We start from the raw sequence: 15244 nt of genomic DNA on the forward strand, positions 1-15244 counted from the left end.
CCTTTGACTATTTCAAATGCAAACTTTAGTAGGAGAAGTTTTGCGATTTATGAAAATCCGACCCGCGCGCGTACTGCTCAGTACTGCTAATATTAAACGAACTGCTCACTTGCGCACATCATCGGTGCGGTTGCTTACCTGTCTCCATAGGAACGGATCCGCCTCGTTGCGCTTCCACGAGATGGCCACGTGCACGGCCGCGAGCAGCAGCCCGCCGGTGACGGCGGCCCTCATTCGCACCGGCAGCAGCGTGTACACGCTGTGGGTGAAGAACACGGTCCACCAGATGCCCTCGGAGGCGCTGCGCGGCTCCGCCAGCAGCAGCCCGGTGACATGCAGCAGCAGCACGAGCGCGATGAGCGCGTAGCACACGAGCCACAGGTGCTCCTGCTGGAAGCCGCTCCTGTTGCACGCGACCATGAGCGCGAGGACAAGCGCGATGGCGAGCGCGAACGCGACCACGTAGGGCAGTCGGTACCGTCCGCCCGCGCAGTGGAAACCCAGCATGACGGCGCAGACGAGCGCGAGGACGCCCATGAGCATGGTCAGGCTGCTCTGGTTCAGGCGGAAGAAGTATCGCTGGTACAGTCTCTCCAGCTTCTCCGAGTGGAACTTCTTGGAGCGGAACACGCGCGCGGCGCTCCTGCAGCACGAGCCCGCGGAGAAGTGCCGCGGTGACGCCGCGAGCTCCTCGCCCGCGCGACCCGGCGTGCACCTCCTGTCCTTGAGGCCCAGCTCCACTGAGCGGGCTCCCACCTCCCCGTGGTCCTGCCACGCGGACTTGGACCTGAAGCTGACCCGAGTGGCAACTGTGGAGGCTCGTGCGCGTTCCGGCTCCGCGTCGCCGTCGACGTCTCTCCACCTGCTGCTGGAGCGCGCCAGTTTGGTACCCAGTGGCTGGCTCGGGAACGCGCACCCATTGGCGACAGCCTCGGACTCCCCCCAGGCTGACCTGTGTTCGTCACCTTTTCTCGGACCCGAGGCACCGGCCACGGGGGGGCTCGCGCTCTTCGATCTGGACATGATGATCTGATGATGTTCGCGCGTATAGCGAAAACTTCTAGCAGGAAAGAAAAGTCACGCACACAGCGAGACGCCGCTGGACACTCTTCACCATATAATCACGCGAAAGCATCCCGTTCAACTCTCCGCATCTTTCCCGGTTTTGCTGCAAATTATAATAATCTTTCCATTTGAAATAAGTCGCTAAAACTGCTTCCATTTTACATCGCCGCTTCAATCAGACGTCTGTTTGCGAGCAGCACCGGCGGTGACACAAAAAACAAAGTCATGAGCGCAAGTGGAAAAAATATATAATTTATAGGCGTATGATGCCACTTTACTTTGATGGGGAACCCTTAAAAACTGAATTCATACAAATATATAATACTTTGTGATGCTGTATTGCTCCCGCTGTCAGCACGCGAATTCCACGTGTCATGCTGCCGCGATGCCTCCTCGCCGCGCGAGGGGCCCCTGCTACGCTCCTGTCCGCCGCACGGCCCCCGCGCGCGCTTCCGCACACGCGCCTTTGGCAATGCTGCACAGGGAGCCTCCGCGCAGGGTCAGCCGACTCCGGTCAATCAATGGAGTACAGCGCTCCTCTCCGCCGGTCTTGTGGCGCCGCAGCTGTAGAACATCTGCCGTGTCACGCTGTCCAGATGTTTTAATCCATGTCAGATCTCGGAGCACTAACCACTTGGCAGCACGCAGGGTGGATTTTCTTTCTCCTCCTTTTTTCTCATTTGACGGCGGTTTCTCCAAAGGCAGGTGATTATGATAGAAAGCTTTGGCTCGCGAAGCCCACTCCGTTCACCGACGAAGCATCACCTCTGCTCCGCTCTGCCGTCGCGCTCCTACCATTCAACCAAGGTGATTCCCAAGACCCGCCTTCCTCTATTCCCATTGGATACGCGGCTGTCATGGTGAAGATTTCATTGGTTGCAGCGAAAGTCACTTACAACAGGATCCCCTCCCCGCACAGCGAGCCTTTCCCCTCAAAACCAGACGGCGGTGTTTCTGCATCCACCGCGTGACCTCAATCTGGTTCTTATTTGACAGATTGTCGATAGATACAAGAAGGAAATCACTTTGCCTCACTGTTGCATTGCACAGGAGTGGCTGGAAACGGCACGGCTGTGGTAACTGCAGATGATTCCCGTTTGCTTTTGTGCTGGAGTAGACATCTGTTCACCTTGACATGTTTCCCTGCAGCCACTGGCCCCTTCTCACCTGGAGCCGTCAAACTAGCAGTGGGTTCTGTGGCCACAGTCCAGTAGCCTACACTTTGCCTGCACGTATACATATTTTTTTACACGGAGCTGGTGTCATATACAACATTGTAGTGTGTGGCGCTTTGAGTTGGGATAAAGCGAAGAAGGCCACATAGACAGGGTTCATTACAAATGTTTACTGGAACACCGATACACAGCGAGAGGTATAGCTGCCAACACAAGGAAATAATACTCTCAATCCAAGGACAAGGCCCTGCACTTCAAGCCAGCCTGCTTAGCACCCCCACACTCACCCCCTTATATTCCCTTTGAGTCCCCATAATGGTTGAACATAATTCAATTTTACCCATAATTCAACTATTCAAACGTAACACTCTCGGGTTGTTACAATATTACTGACTGCTGCTCTGCAATCTTTCACTGGCCCTTCTTTTTAACTGAGAAATAATTACAATCAGGTCCACAGAACAGCTTTTATTGGTTCAGCTCATGGCCACCGGCATGAGGACACAGACCATGGATTCGGGCTTTTTCGAATGTCAGTTAAACGCATGAGATCTTACATATGGAGAATAAAACAGAGTATATGGTGTGAAGCCCACATCCTTGTCATTGTTATCACCCTTATCAATGACCATAATATATGACCACATTAATATTAAAATTTTTAATTTTCAGAAATATAATTTTTATGATCTTATATAAAACCATTTGATAGCTACATGCTTTTCATTAAGGATGTGGGTTTTATCTGATATATATTTTTCTTAAGTTTTTGAAAATTCCAAATTTTCTAATTTTCCTCTTAAGAACGTGTCTAAACAGAATCTAAATAGACATATGGAGGCAATCAATTGATCAACTGTCACAAAGTACAGTTATGGATATTTGTTCATGACCTCAAATGGAAATCTGCTACCCGCTGATGTATCACATCATGTTATGCAGCATTAGAGTATTTATCAATGTCATAATCTTGTATTCCAATTTTCTAATCCCTCATCACACAACTCAAGAACAACAATTATGTTGAATTAAAGCAGTTTTTAAAAGTGTCCTCCTGATTTCAAAGGTGTCAATAAGCATCTTAATAATTTAATATATTAACCTTTAAGTCATTGAACATTGTTTTGTTTTACCAAAGTCTGCTGTGCGTAATATTTACCACTTTGTGGGAAAAAGAAATTAACGTGTAGAAATTACACTGAAAACATAAATTTTACGTCCAGAATGCCAGTATTTAAAATTTTTATATACATTATATAAAAATTTTGTTTTACTAAAATTAAACCTGAGCAAACAGGGATGAAGCCAAACAAATGACGTGTGACAGGTCTAGTTCGTCAGTGACCCGGAACATTCCGTCAAAACATGGCTTGTGTGCTTCCCATATTACGTAGGACGGTCACAACGCCAGCTGCGTGATGCTAGAACAACTCTAAAATGTCCTTAACGTTTAAAAATAGCCCTAACACAATCAAAAGAAGAGTTGCGTAAAGGGCTCTAAACTAAGACACACTACAATGTGCCCGTTCAACGTGCGTCACAAGCCAAGCAATCACACTGATGCAAAATACACTCAAGTCTTTGTCTCACAACTTTCCAGTTGCCAAACATCCAAATATAGGTTTCACAAAGTTTCCTAAAGTTTTTTTCTTCTTTTCTCGGAAGCATGTCGACTCTTGGAAAGACATTTTAGTATTTTTACGATGTCCTCTTTGGGTAGACAGCAGTACGTCTTAAAACTCACCTCTTCCAGACTCGCTTGTCCCATGATCTCTTAAGTTCATGTAAGGTGTAAATTTTCATGCACTATAACTTTGAGATCATAACTGTTGAACAACGGATAAACCCAGCTGTACAAATGGGTGCATAATCGCAGGTAACTGAACATTAAGTTGCTTGAAGAAAACCATCAGCTATATGAATAAATATAACATCTAGGGCATTGTACCCCCCCACCCCCCCATCAGCCACAATCTATTCAGCTACATCTTGCCCATAAATTTGGTGACATTATGTTAAGTGGTACAAGTTGAACATGTTTGCTCGAAGTTTCATGTCTAAGAATCACATGAGATAAATGGAATAAATGGAATAAAACGCTGACATAACAGCTGTCACCGAGTAAGGACATTTACATTTAGCAGTTGCTTTTGTCCAAAGCGTCTTACAATGAACTTTATGTAGTGTTATCAGCCCACACACCTTATTCACTGTGGTGACTTACACTGCTAGATACACTACTTACACTGGGTCACTCATCCATACATCAGTGGAACACACTTTCTCTGTCACTCACACACTAAGGGTGAACCTGAACAAAACCACATGATTAATGAGTTTCAAGGCTTGCAAATGAGTGCATAGGCTGTGAATGATTTCCAGGCAATCCAACATTTGTACTTTATGTGTAACTTTAAGTAGATTGTGCTCCATTACTACTTAACTCGCATAACTCGATGCAATGAGGGGGGAAAAAAAAAAAAAAGCCTTCTCTGCTCTGAGCCTTGCTACTGCTTCAGTAGAACATTAAGCTACATGAATAAAGGGGTAAAAGCAAACTATGTTTGGCAGCCTGGGTGTAAGAGCTTATAAATCAATAATACACACAGTAACAACATAATTTAATGACTCCAGAGCCAAAGGTACTAAGAAAAAGCAATATGTCCACAGAAGAAAACAGCAAAAAGTGATGCTTTTCTTATTAAATATAGCTCAGGATTCAGGGAAGATGTTCAAAGAGTCAGCTCTGAGCACGCATCAGTTATGGCAGGTGAGTGTCAGGAGTCAGGATACTGTTGAACAGCGTACAGCAGAGTGTGGCTGCCACCATCTGCCCGTAAATGGAAGCTCTTCCACAGTTCTTAGAAATGTTTGCGGGTTTCAAGATATTTATATGGCAACTCCCCCCAGTCCGCGCCGCAGCCCTCCCACACAACCAGCTCACTGCAGCTGCCTGGTAGAGACTATTGCAATAAACACACAGTTTTGTTTCTGAGAGTCCAGGGACAGTCATGTCGCCCCCCCCCCCCCCAAAAAAAAAAAAAAAAAAACTACAAATCGGAACAAAAACCAGGGTTCAAAGACAAGTTGTTTTTTCTTCCCACATTCAGCATTTATTGGAAATATATACTTGTCATATCGGTTGCTATATTGTACAAAGTCGTGTCACACACACCGTCAAGGAAATGATCCCATGCACAAGTGTTACAAGGCTGACACTGGGGAGCCAAGGGCTCCATTCACTGTTTGCATGCAACGTCACACTTTAAACACATTCCGATTCCAGTCGCTGTCCATGCCGACGTTTCTGGACAAACTCCCAAAGACAAATGTCAAAATTCTGGTGTGAACTACAGCAGGCAGCTCTGTATTCTGAGTAAAATGTACATGGAGTTTGCTAAACACAACAAAAACTCAACTTTCCATTTAAAAAAAAAAAATTGTATGGATAAACTACTCCATAAAAACTGGTAGACTTTACCAGGTCAACTCTATACTAGTACTGTGAACAACCGCAGTGTTTCAAAAGGTAGCCCTTCCCAAGGAGTAATGGCAGTACATACACAAAATACCCAGTACACACAGTGTGATTTCCAGTCAATGGAAATAATCCCATAACTGTAGGCTAGAAATCCAGTTCAGATGGAACTGTGTGCAGTGCTTCCTGGCCATGCAGGGCCAACATTTTATTAACTGAACTTCAGAGAAAACTAGCATGTTACAAAAATTATGAATGTTTTGAAAAACTGTTGCATTATTTTTTGCACTTGGGGGGCTGCCTTATGTAATGCCACCAGTACAATAGGTATAGAGATGGTAAAATGGTCAAACAGATCAGCCAGATATACAGGACAGACAATTCAAACTGTACACAAATTACTGAGACCCTAATCTGAGATGGAGCTACACACTGGAAAAATGTGGCTACGGTAATTACAAAAATTAAGACACTATTTGAAGGAAAAAAGTACTTATCCCTAAAATGAATTTCTTGTGGAGAAGCAAAAAGAGGTAGCCCAGTTTTATTCATATTCGTGCAGAGTGATGAGAAATATTAAAATAATTGTTGGAATGCTCCGAGATGCCGATACTGTAATGGGCATGATTAGCTTTCTCCCCTCATAACACCAAGAGCATGAAATTTAACCGTTTACCTCTCAGTACTGAATGTTTTTAAATTACATACCATAAAAACCAACAACTCAACCCCTATCAAATTGACTCAGTGCAACAGTATTAGTGTAATACAAATTTAATACGGTAAACATTCTGATAGCATCTGCCATTTCTGGATAACAAGTTACATCATTTCTATCACAAATTTAGCACAAAGGGAAGAGAGCTTACTGTCTTGACAGAATTCATATACAGTAGTGCATTTGGCAATGATTCCAGTTAAAAGTTGGGCTCTTTTAGAGAGAATGCATTTGGTCAGGTTACGCTGATATCGTGAGATCTGTTCCTGCTCTGGATCGGGCCCTTTCCCATGCTTCTACTCGTTTTTGCTGTGCTCCTCCAGGTGTCCAAGCACTTTCTTCCTCTGACGCATCATGTGGAAGTACAGCTGGGGAAACACTGGGACAACCAACCCCACAGAGCAGCAGATTAACAAGGAGGTGAATTTATGAAGGCCAAGCTACCAATGGCTTGACAAGCTGCCCTTTGCACTATTTACTACTTGCTTCAGGAATCCCAATAAAGAATCACTGTTTGCACAACAGAGACAATACCATCAGTAGTGGACAAAATAAAAGTATTACTCAGTGGTACATTAATATAGCTCAGAGTCAAAGGATTACTGCACTTTAAAAACTTGTTTAAAAGAACATATTTGACAACTCTGACACACTGCACATCTAATCTCAAATGTATAAACTGAGTTCTGGTGTTCCTGTGCGGCACTGCTTCCCGTTAGATACAGTGACTAACGGGATATTCCTGCCCGTTTGTGCCGAGGAACATAAGCACATTCATAGCGACCATGGTAACGCAGAAGTGAAGATGGACTTACAAGGGATGTAGGAGATCATGGTGAGGATGAGGAAGGTGTGGTAGTCAAAAGAGAAGTTATACTTGTTGGGCAGGGTGATGGAATAAAGGCCAGTCTTCTGAACATAAGGCAGAGCTGAGTAGATTGTGAGAAGCTCCCCTGTAACGCCCATGGGATAGAGCACGATGAAGAGGGTGTACCTGAGACAAGGAGACAGTCACATTTGCGCTCAGCTCTCCGCACAGTCTTGGAACTAACATTGTCATTTATTCAAGGTGGACATGTGTTAATGGCACTTTTGTACTCTCCACTGATACTGCAGCGCATTTGGAAAAAATAAAAGAGTGGTGACACATTGCTTAGGCACCCAGCACTGTTCTCTTTTCATAAAAAGAAAAACTTCATGCAGTTATTGTACATATACAAACACCCACCTACAGATATAAATGGACATGTCTCATACAGTACCCAAAGTGACACATTTTGTGGGTACAGTTTAAAATGTTAACTTGGAATTTCACACTAAAATACAGCATCTGAGTGATAAGTGAAGCTCATATTTTCAGTAAGAAATGTTATTTAGAACAGCCAGTTGGATAAGAACACAACTGTCAACATTTACATCGTTTTTTTTTTTTTCTTCCAAAGTGACTTACAAATTTAACATACCTACAACCATTTACTCATCTCAACAGTATAATCCTTTTCACTGTATTAATTCAAGACAAGTACCTTGATCACAAACACTACAGCAAAAGGCGGGTTGTGAACTCAGGCTACAGCAGCAACAGTAAATTTAGCTACACTGAGTATAAGCAACTGCACTAAACAATTAGCCAGACACTCAATTGGCCAATACATAAGCACAGGTATCTACACATGTATTAATAGTCAAGTAACAATTATACAACATTTCCTTATATTAGTCGCTGACAATGCTTGAGTGTACATTTTACAGTAAATCACACAGGGCTGTGGAGCAGTCCGGCTGCAACCCCCGAGAGACATGACCAATGATACTGAAGCAGGCAGGAGGAACAGATCCCAGCCTTGAGGAAAATTATACCTCCAAGTTCTTACTCTCATGAAGTTAGATTTTTGAGTTGCATAAAATTTTACACTGCAATGCTTTAATAGCCCATAGCAGTGCACCAAAGGGTGAGGGGGGAAGAAAAAAAAAGTCACAATTCTCAAGACAAAGGACAGCAGTGAACATTATAGTGCGGGGGGGGGAAGAAATTTTACGTACACATATTTAGGTTACATTTATAAGCATTTACAACATCTGAACAGACTGAAGCATGCCTTAAACAGATTAAGGTCAGGAAAGTATGCCGAAATCTTCCAAGAAGTGCACAGTGACGCTGCCAGCAATTAAAGAGCAAATGGCCGAAAATACAGCTTTACTTACAACGATGCCAGTTCACACAATTTCATTTAGTCTCTTGCATAAGAGGGAGGAGGTGGTGGTGGTGAAGGGAGCAAAAGGTACTGAAATCATAAGCAAGTGCAATGCCTGATATAACCCTCTAAATTCTGTTTACTGGTTAATCTCCACTTTATTTTCGTTATCCTACAGGTTATATTCTCCAAACATTTAGCTTCCCTCCCCGCCCCGGGAATGCTGTTAACGTCTGCACCGAAACTAACAACCCATTCCTGAGAGCGTGACCACCCACACAGCATGTTACCTGGCCCATTTAATGAGGTATGGCAGGTGGTTCAAGAGGCTGAATGTGTAGAAGGAGTAACGGATAATCTCTGTTATGGTCCAGGCCACCACGAAGAGCAGGACGCTGTCTTCGTTCTGAACCTGGATCACAGAATCATGGTAGGGAAAGAGGGGAGGGAGAGGAACCACTCAGACTTCCAGTAGCATCCATTGAATCCCAAGAGACATTACAGGCAATGCAGAGCAGCTGGAAACCACTGCATGCGGCACACAAAACTGTCCTGGCCTCTGTCGAAAAGCAAGAACACACACTCCTAGTCAAAAAGGGCAATTAAAAACCACTTTCTAATATTATTCAAAAACAAGAGCGCAAGGCACCGAGATTAGAGAGGTGAGAAGAAACGTTCCAGTTAAAGATTACAGTATGAGAAGGTCAATGGTGCAGCACAAACTTACAGGTGGCACTACTGCACTGATGCCGTCTTTTCTGGGACAAACAATAACACATGTAGGGATCAGCTCCAGCAATGCTCATCAGCTGTCCACATTGTCAAATAGAGAAAATATCATGAGTGAAAACTCTTCATTCCACCCAAATGAGAGCAATGACTGAAGCGGAGCAGTGTGGGACTCACCTCTCTGACGCTGTGGGTCACTGCCCAGGTGAGAAACACTCGAGACATAACCTGGAACCCTGTGAGCACCACGGACGAGGGCACGATTCCTGCCACACAAGACAGTGATCACAGACACAACCAAGAAGATGTACACAGTGTTTTACAGTCACGTGGGCCAGTAAAACATGAAGCAATACTTAAAGCATCATACCATTACAAACACTGCTATTACCATTACACTGCAGGTATGGCGTATGACCTGGCTAAGCATACTTCAGCATTAATCAACATTTGGTACAATACTGAGAAACACACAATTTACTTAAACTAAACTGCAAGCCAACTGTCTTGATTTGGTAAAAGCCGGTGAACAAGTTGCACACACCAGCCGTTATGGCCGCATTGCTACAGCAACCCTTTCTGGGTGTTCAATTACAACGCAGGCCTTCATGTTTGAAGCTGGAAAGTCGCTGATGTGGCGATATCTTTGTAGTCCCCAGGACAGAAAGGGCAGATGAATTGGCCACTGAATCAGAACAATTCCCCAGCCACACTGCAATCCAGTGGTGCTCTGGACAATTTATCTATAGCAGCATTCTCATGAAGCTGTTCAGGACGAATGTTTTACAACATGATTAACACCCATTTCTGATTTAACCTCCATCTACAAAAAAAAAGCCCATTATGACATCATCAGTGGGCTATATAAAGGTAGTCTTTAGAGGGTAACAGACATTCCTTACTGCTCTTAAACATGACCTGCACTGTCGGTAGTGTGCGCACACGTGCCTTTTAAGAACATGCATCTCTGTCTGCGTTGTGAAAGACACGTTTCAGTAAACTGTGCTCAAAGTGTAGAGTACACTGAGACGAAGGGTCACATTCTCAAAGAGGAGAGACGAGGGAGGGGAAGGAGTAAGATCCAACGATTCGCTGTTGGCTCCACTGTGACGCCACTGCAGTGAACCATCAAGCAATCAGACTGAAGTCTTGGCCGTACCCAATTCCCCACACTATGCACTGTAGTAAAAAGGAGACATCTCACTGTGATTTTCACATGGTGCCCTATTATACTACGTTTGGGGGGGGACCACAGCACAACACCGCCGCAAGGTGACTACTGTTCAGGCAGGATGTGCTTTTGCGTGCAGGTTCTTTTCGGACCTTTACGATCCCCCTACACTGTTAAAATTCTGTAATCCAATTTTTATAAAATCGAAACATTTTAAAAAAAATTTGTACACTCAATGCCCTGTTAACGTCACAGGCAGCCAAGGTCAGCCTGCTTTTACGATCGTACCTTTTTTTGGAGCATGGGCACTACTGCTCACTTTAGGGACTGCACACATTTTCCTCTTTGACCAAACCTGCATGACCTACCAATAATATTGATCCCTGCACAGGCAGCGCAGCTCACTCATGTTTCTTACTTACAGGCATAGGCTGAATAAATGCTGACAGTGCCTGTTCCATTGTTTACTCTCTGCATCTGTTGTACGAGTCTATATTTATTGCTGCTTGTTATTCATTACCTTTTCAGTCTGCGAACATATAACAAACTTGAAATACTAATCATTTGCAAAAAAATAGCCTAAAACATGCATTATGATGTATACCTAACTGATTAAAATTAAGGAATTCCAGATTTGTTTTTTTTTGGGAGGGGTAAAATACAGTGAAATTAATGGCAAAGTTAATTTTATTGTAAAATATTTTATACCCCAGCAAAGTGTGCCCATCCTGTTACAAAGAGTATATTTTGGTAAGCTCATGTGTGCTCTCCCATCTTTGCTTAAGTTTTATTTCAGCTGTGGACTATACACATGTGTGGGGGGGGGGGGGGGGGGGGGGGGGGGTGTCATAAGGCTTAACTGAAAAAGTCAAAATTAGCCCAAGGTCGTGAGTGTGTGGACTTTGCATGTTCCATGCCACATTCACGTCAGGCCACTCTCCAATCTCACCCCATATGGAGCACTAGAGCAAGATCCTGGCTGCGCTCTTCACACTAACTAGGGTTGGCAAAACGGCTATTTATGGTTATAACACACTGGAGAACTTACCCACAGCACAGTGCAATATCTGCAAAAAGAAAGTTAAAGATATCGATGTAGGGACAAGAAATATTTCCATATATACATACATGAAACCTGTACATCTGCATCTTGTCTGAAAATGACTAAACTAAGAATTGGCATTAATATACAAAAAGCACAAGTACCAATATAAAGCTACAAAATTCACACTAAATAAAACAAAAACAGTGACACAAAATTAATTACACTTGCTAGGAAAACAAGTAGCAGTACACATTTCGCCAACAGAAATAGGACTGCTCAGCACTATGGCATGTCATATGTGCATCTGGGGGTAAAACTAACTCAGATTCAACACAACTGCCCTCTAGGCCATTCATTTGTTTTGGACACATTGAAAGATAGAACTGAACTCAAAGAATTGGAGGAGTCACAGGTCAGAAAGTGCAGCGAAGAGCAGGTTAGATAACATCGCTAAGCGATGTGCCACTGACTGCCATGTCAGGTCTAAAGTCTCACTAGTGTCCCCTGAGGACCTACCTCCAACACCGCACCAGTCTGGAAGAACTTCAGAGGCTTCTCTATTGAGTAGTAAAGCCCATGGTAGCTACCTTTGGCCAAATATGAACGAACCAGCCCCACAGCTATGACCAGCCACCTGAAAGGTTGAAGTCCAGGTTAAAATACATGCACACATGTGTCACAATTCATAACTTCAGTACTGCAAACATGCATTGCTTTGACAATTCTCAAATATTAGAAGTGTTAAAATGAAAAGATAACATCTGAGATAGCTAGTAGCATAGTGGTTAGAGCCACTGCCTTCGGGCCCCAAAGGTTCCAGGTTCGAATCTCTCCTCCGGCTGTAGTACCCTTAAGCAAGGTACTTACCCTAAATTACCTGGCTGTATAAATGGGTAACCAACTCTAGATAGATTAACATTGTAAGCTGCTTTACAGTAAAGTGGTAGATAGAAGCACCAACAATATTTTATGGAAACAAGGTAATACACTACTTGCATAGGTCTTGATTTATAACATTCTCCCTAAGCTTTTACACATAGGTATCAATATACCTATCACCCATCAAATGATTGTAATTCATTTGTGAAAATGGCCAAAAACTACTTCTGAAATTACTTACATTATTTCTTGCAGGGGGGGGGATTCCAATTTCTACCAACCCTATCCTGATTTTACCCCAAAAGCCTAATACTGAGGAAAAGTAGTGAATTGCATTATATACCAAATAGTCCTTTGGGTATTTTTTGTACATAGTTTTACTTTATTGCAGTTTGTTCCCATAAAATTATTTTAAATCTGCAAAGCCTTTTTTTTTTTTTTTTTTTTTAAAAAAAGAGAACTGCACATATGAATGTAACCGCAAACATAAGCCTGCATATTAAAAGCTTCCAGACTGTTCTACATCCTTTAAGTTTACATTTCAATAAATGTAAATATTCATCATTCCATTTAGCTGATGCTAAATGAAAGTTGTTTACAATGTTAAGCTACTACCTATAAATATTTACCCCCTTTTTACAGCTGGGTAATTTTACTATAGCAGTTTAAGGTAAATACCTTCCTCAAGAGTACTAAAGCAATAGGTGAGATTCAAACCATGTAAATGTAAAATGTAACAAACCAGCAATCTTTGGCTTTTGGATCCAAAGCCAAGGCAGCAGCTCTAACCACTATACTATCATCTGCCCAACATATTTTTAAAACATTTTACTAATGCCAACTTCTTTCCCCGCTATGCTGAATTATAAATGCAGATAAAGATTTGCTGTCTTACAGTTTGAGTCAATAGAGTAACAATGCATTATTAATCTGTTCATAGAAGTTTCATTTTAATAAAAGGTTTAATGTAAAGACAATTTCACATTAGTGATAATGGGTGGAATAGCCTGAAGACAAGGGCTATATTCTAAACAATTTGAACGGCAAACTGCAGCTGAGAGCATGGGTACACACTTCCCACAATGCAGTGCGTCGCACACTGTCCCCCAGCACACCTCGCTCGCACCACTCAGTTAATCGCAACACGCAGTATAAATTACATCGAAAAAACTTGGACCAGAAAAATTAAAATCGGGATATTAATTAGGGGAGACAACAGGAGATGAGTAACACACACACACACACACACACACACACACACACACACACACGTGAATGTATGACAGTAAACATGAAAAAAAGATTATGCTATTTTTGGATTATTTATCGCCGAGGCGTTTCAACAAGTTTCGACCAATCTTATTTCACCATGTTCACAGATTAACTTGGGTTTAGAGCAAATTCAAGATCGCTCTACGTCATAAGTTATGAACGTCGGCTCTTTTTTCATACTAGAAATAATAAAAAGAACCGACGCGCTGCAGAAGCCTCCGACCCGCACACCTAGACTACGTCAACGTGCATTCGCGCCTGCCTGGAGAAATTAGTAGAAACCACGCGCACACTCGGCCCTCAGTCACTCCAAACCGACCTGTTCCTCGGCTTTCGGCTTCACAACTGTTTGGTCTTTGTAGGCTACAATTCAGTTAGAGCGAAGTAACACACCAACAGACGGGCTGCGCAAACACACAGCGGCGGATTCGGCCCGTGCCGTGAGCGCGCATGAGCGGAGCAACTGACTCCGTCACAGCAGTTGCAGTTACTGGCACGCGGGCGCTCGCGACGCACGCCGGCAACCGCGTGCAACTCTGTCTCTACCTCAGGCGTAAACGGTTCTGCGCTTTGGAGCGCGCGCGCGTGTGCGTGTGTCTGAGTAGAAGCTGGCAGGAGCGCTGCGCAGAGTCCCCGTGTGAGCAGCGGTCAAAACTGGCAAGGCTCCGCGGACCGAGCGAGCCGCTCTGCGCGCACACGCTGAGCGCAAGACATAACGCATACATACGATTAGCACCAACTCCCGCCGACGGCAGTACGCACCCAGCCGTCATAACCACGTTGTAAATGACAAGGTAGACGGTGGCGAGCGCACCGGGGCCCTTCCTCCGCTTGTGGCTCACATCGTTGGTAGCCGTTTTCGCGCCGGTCGCCGCGTGCGCCGCCATCACTGAAGGACTCGGACGGGCTTGAAGCGGCTCCTACTTCCGCTGGGGGAACAGCGCCATTGCTGGAGAACTGGAGAAGAACAGCGAGGGAAACGAAGTCGGCAGCGCTTTAGGGCGCGTTTTTTTTTTTTTTTTTTTTTTTTTTTTTTTTTGTATTTAAGTATTATTAGCGGGAAAGAAATTTAACTTCGAAGGCACTAAATCACAATACAACCGCAGTCGCAAAGGAGAGTCACATTAGATTAGGTCGACTTCCAGTTCACCCAATCTGTCAGCTATAAAAGAGCTCTGACAGCCAACACGTGCGAGTTTTCAAGGCACAACGAGGCAACTAACAAACTTCCAAAGCGGCTAAATACGCGGTGCCTAAATTGCAGGTGCTTGGTCTCTGCAAAATTATGTAACGCGTCCAGGGGAAGAGTCTCGCCAACAATGACGTCATACGGCGAGCGCTGACAAACTACATCAGTAAATTGGAACAGTGGTTCCAAGTCAAAGATCACGGAGAGGGACAGTTGGGACACTTCGCAGACTAGTTACTAAATGCCACAAAGGTGTACCTTCAATAATTACTACGGCATGAAGCAGCACCTCTGGCCCACTCTCAACAAAAACTGTACATCATGGACT

At 43.9% G+C, this 15244-nt stretch overlaps 2 protein-coding genes across 2 annotated transcripts in view; both read right to left on the bottom strand.

Annotated features, from left to right (window-relative positions):
• LOC108936601 (adenylate cyclase type 5-like) overlaps nucleotides 1-1819 on the bottom strand; it is a 62943-nt gene extending 61124 nt beyond the window's left edge. Inside the window, exon 1 of the mRNA XM_029248870.1 lies at nucleotides 139-1819. Coding sequence (XP_029104703.1) covers nucleotides 139-1023 — 885 coding nt within the window. The 5' untranslated portion in view covers nucleotides 1024-1819. The remainder of the gene's footprint in view (nucleotides 1-138) is intronic.
• A 3508-nt stretch (nucleotides 1820-5327) lies between these two features.
• LOC108936301 (very-long-chain (3R)-3-hydroxyacyl-CoA dehydratase 2-like) lies at nucleotides 5328-14734 on the bottom strand. Its single transcript, XM_018755613.2, has 7 exons — nucleotides 14490-14734; nucleotides 12093-12210; nucleotides 11580-11598; nucleotides 9538-9626; nucleotides 8922-9043; nucleotides 7252-7430; nucleotides 5328-6815 (listed from the first exon to the last, which is right to left on the bottom strand). The coding sequence occupies exons 1-7, from the start codon at nucleotides 14612-14614 to the stop codon at nucleotides 6733-6735; spliced, it is 735 nt and encodes a 244-aa protein (XP_018611129.1). The 5' UTR covers nucleotides 14615-14734; the 3' UTR covers nucleotides 5328-6732.
• Nucleotides 14735-15244: the final 510 nt, after the last annotated feature.

Source organism: Scleropages formosus, chromosome 24 (assembly GCF_900964775.1).
Source record: "Scleropages formosus chromosome 24, fSclFor1.1, whole genome shotgun sequence".
NCBI lineage: Eukaryota > Metazoa > Chordata > Actinopteri > Osteoglossiformes > Osteoglossidae > Scleropages > Scleropages formosus.

Excerpts from the sequence above, each read along its gene's own strand:
- LOC108936301 (XM_018755613.2), bottom strand. The coding sequence starts at position 14,614 with ATGGCGGCGCACGCGGCGACCGGCGCGAAAACGGCTACCAACGATGTG. Across the intron at positions 7,431-8,921 it reads TACCTCATTAAATGGGCCAG|GTACACCCTCTTCATCGTGC; the intron begins GTAACATGCTGT and ends TCCTTGTCTCAG. Across the intron at positions 6,816-7,251 it reads CATGATCTCCTACATCCCTT|TGTTTCCCCAGCTGTACTTC; the intron begins GTAAGTCCATCT and ends TGGTTGTCCCAG.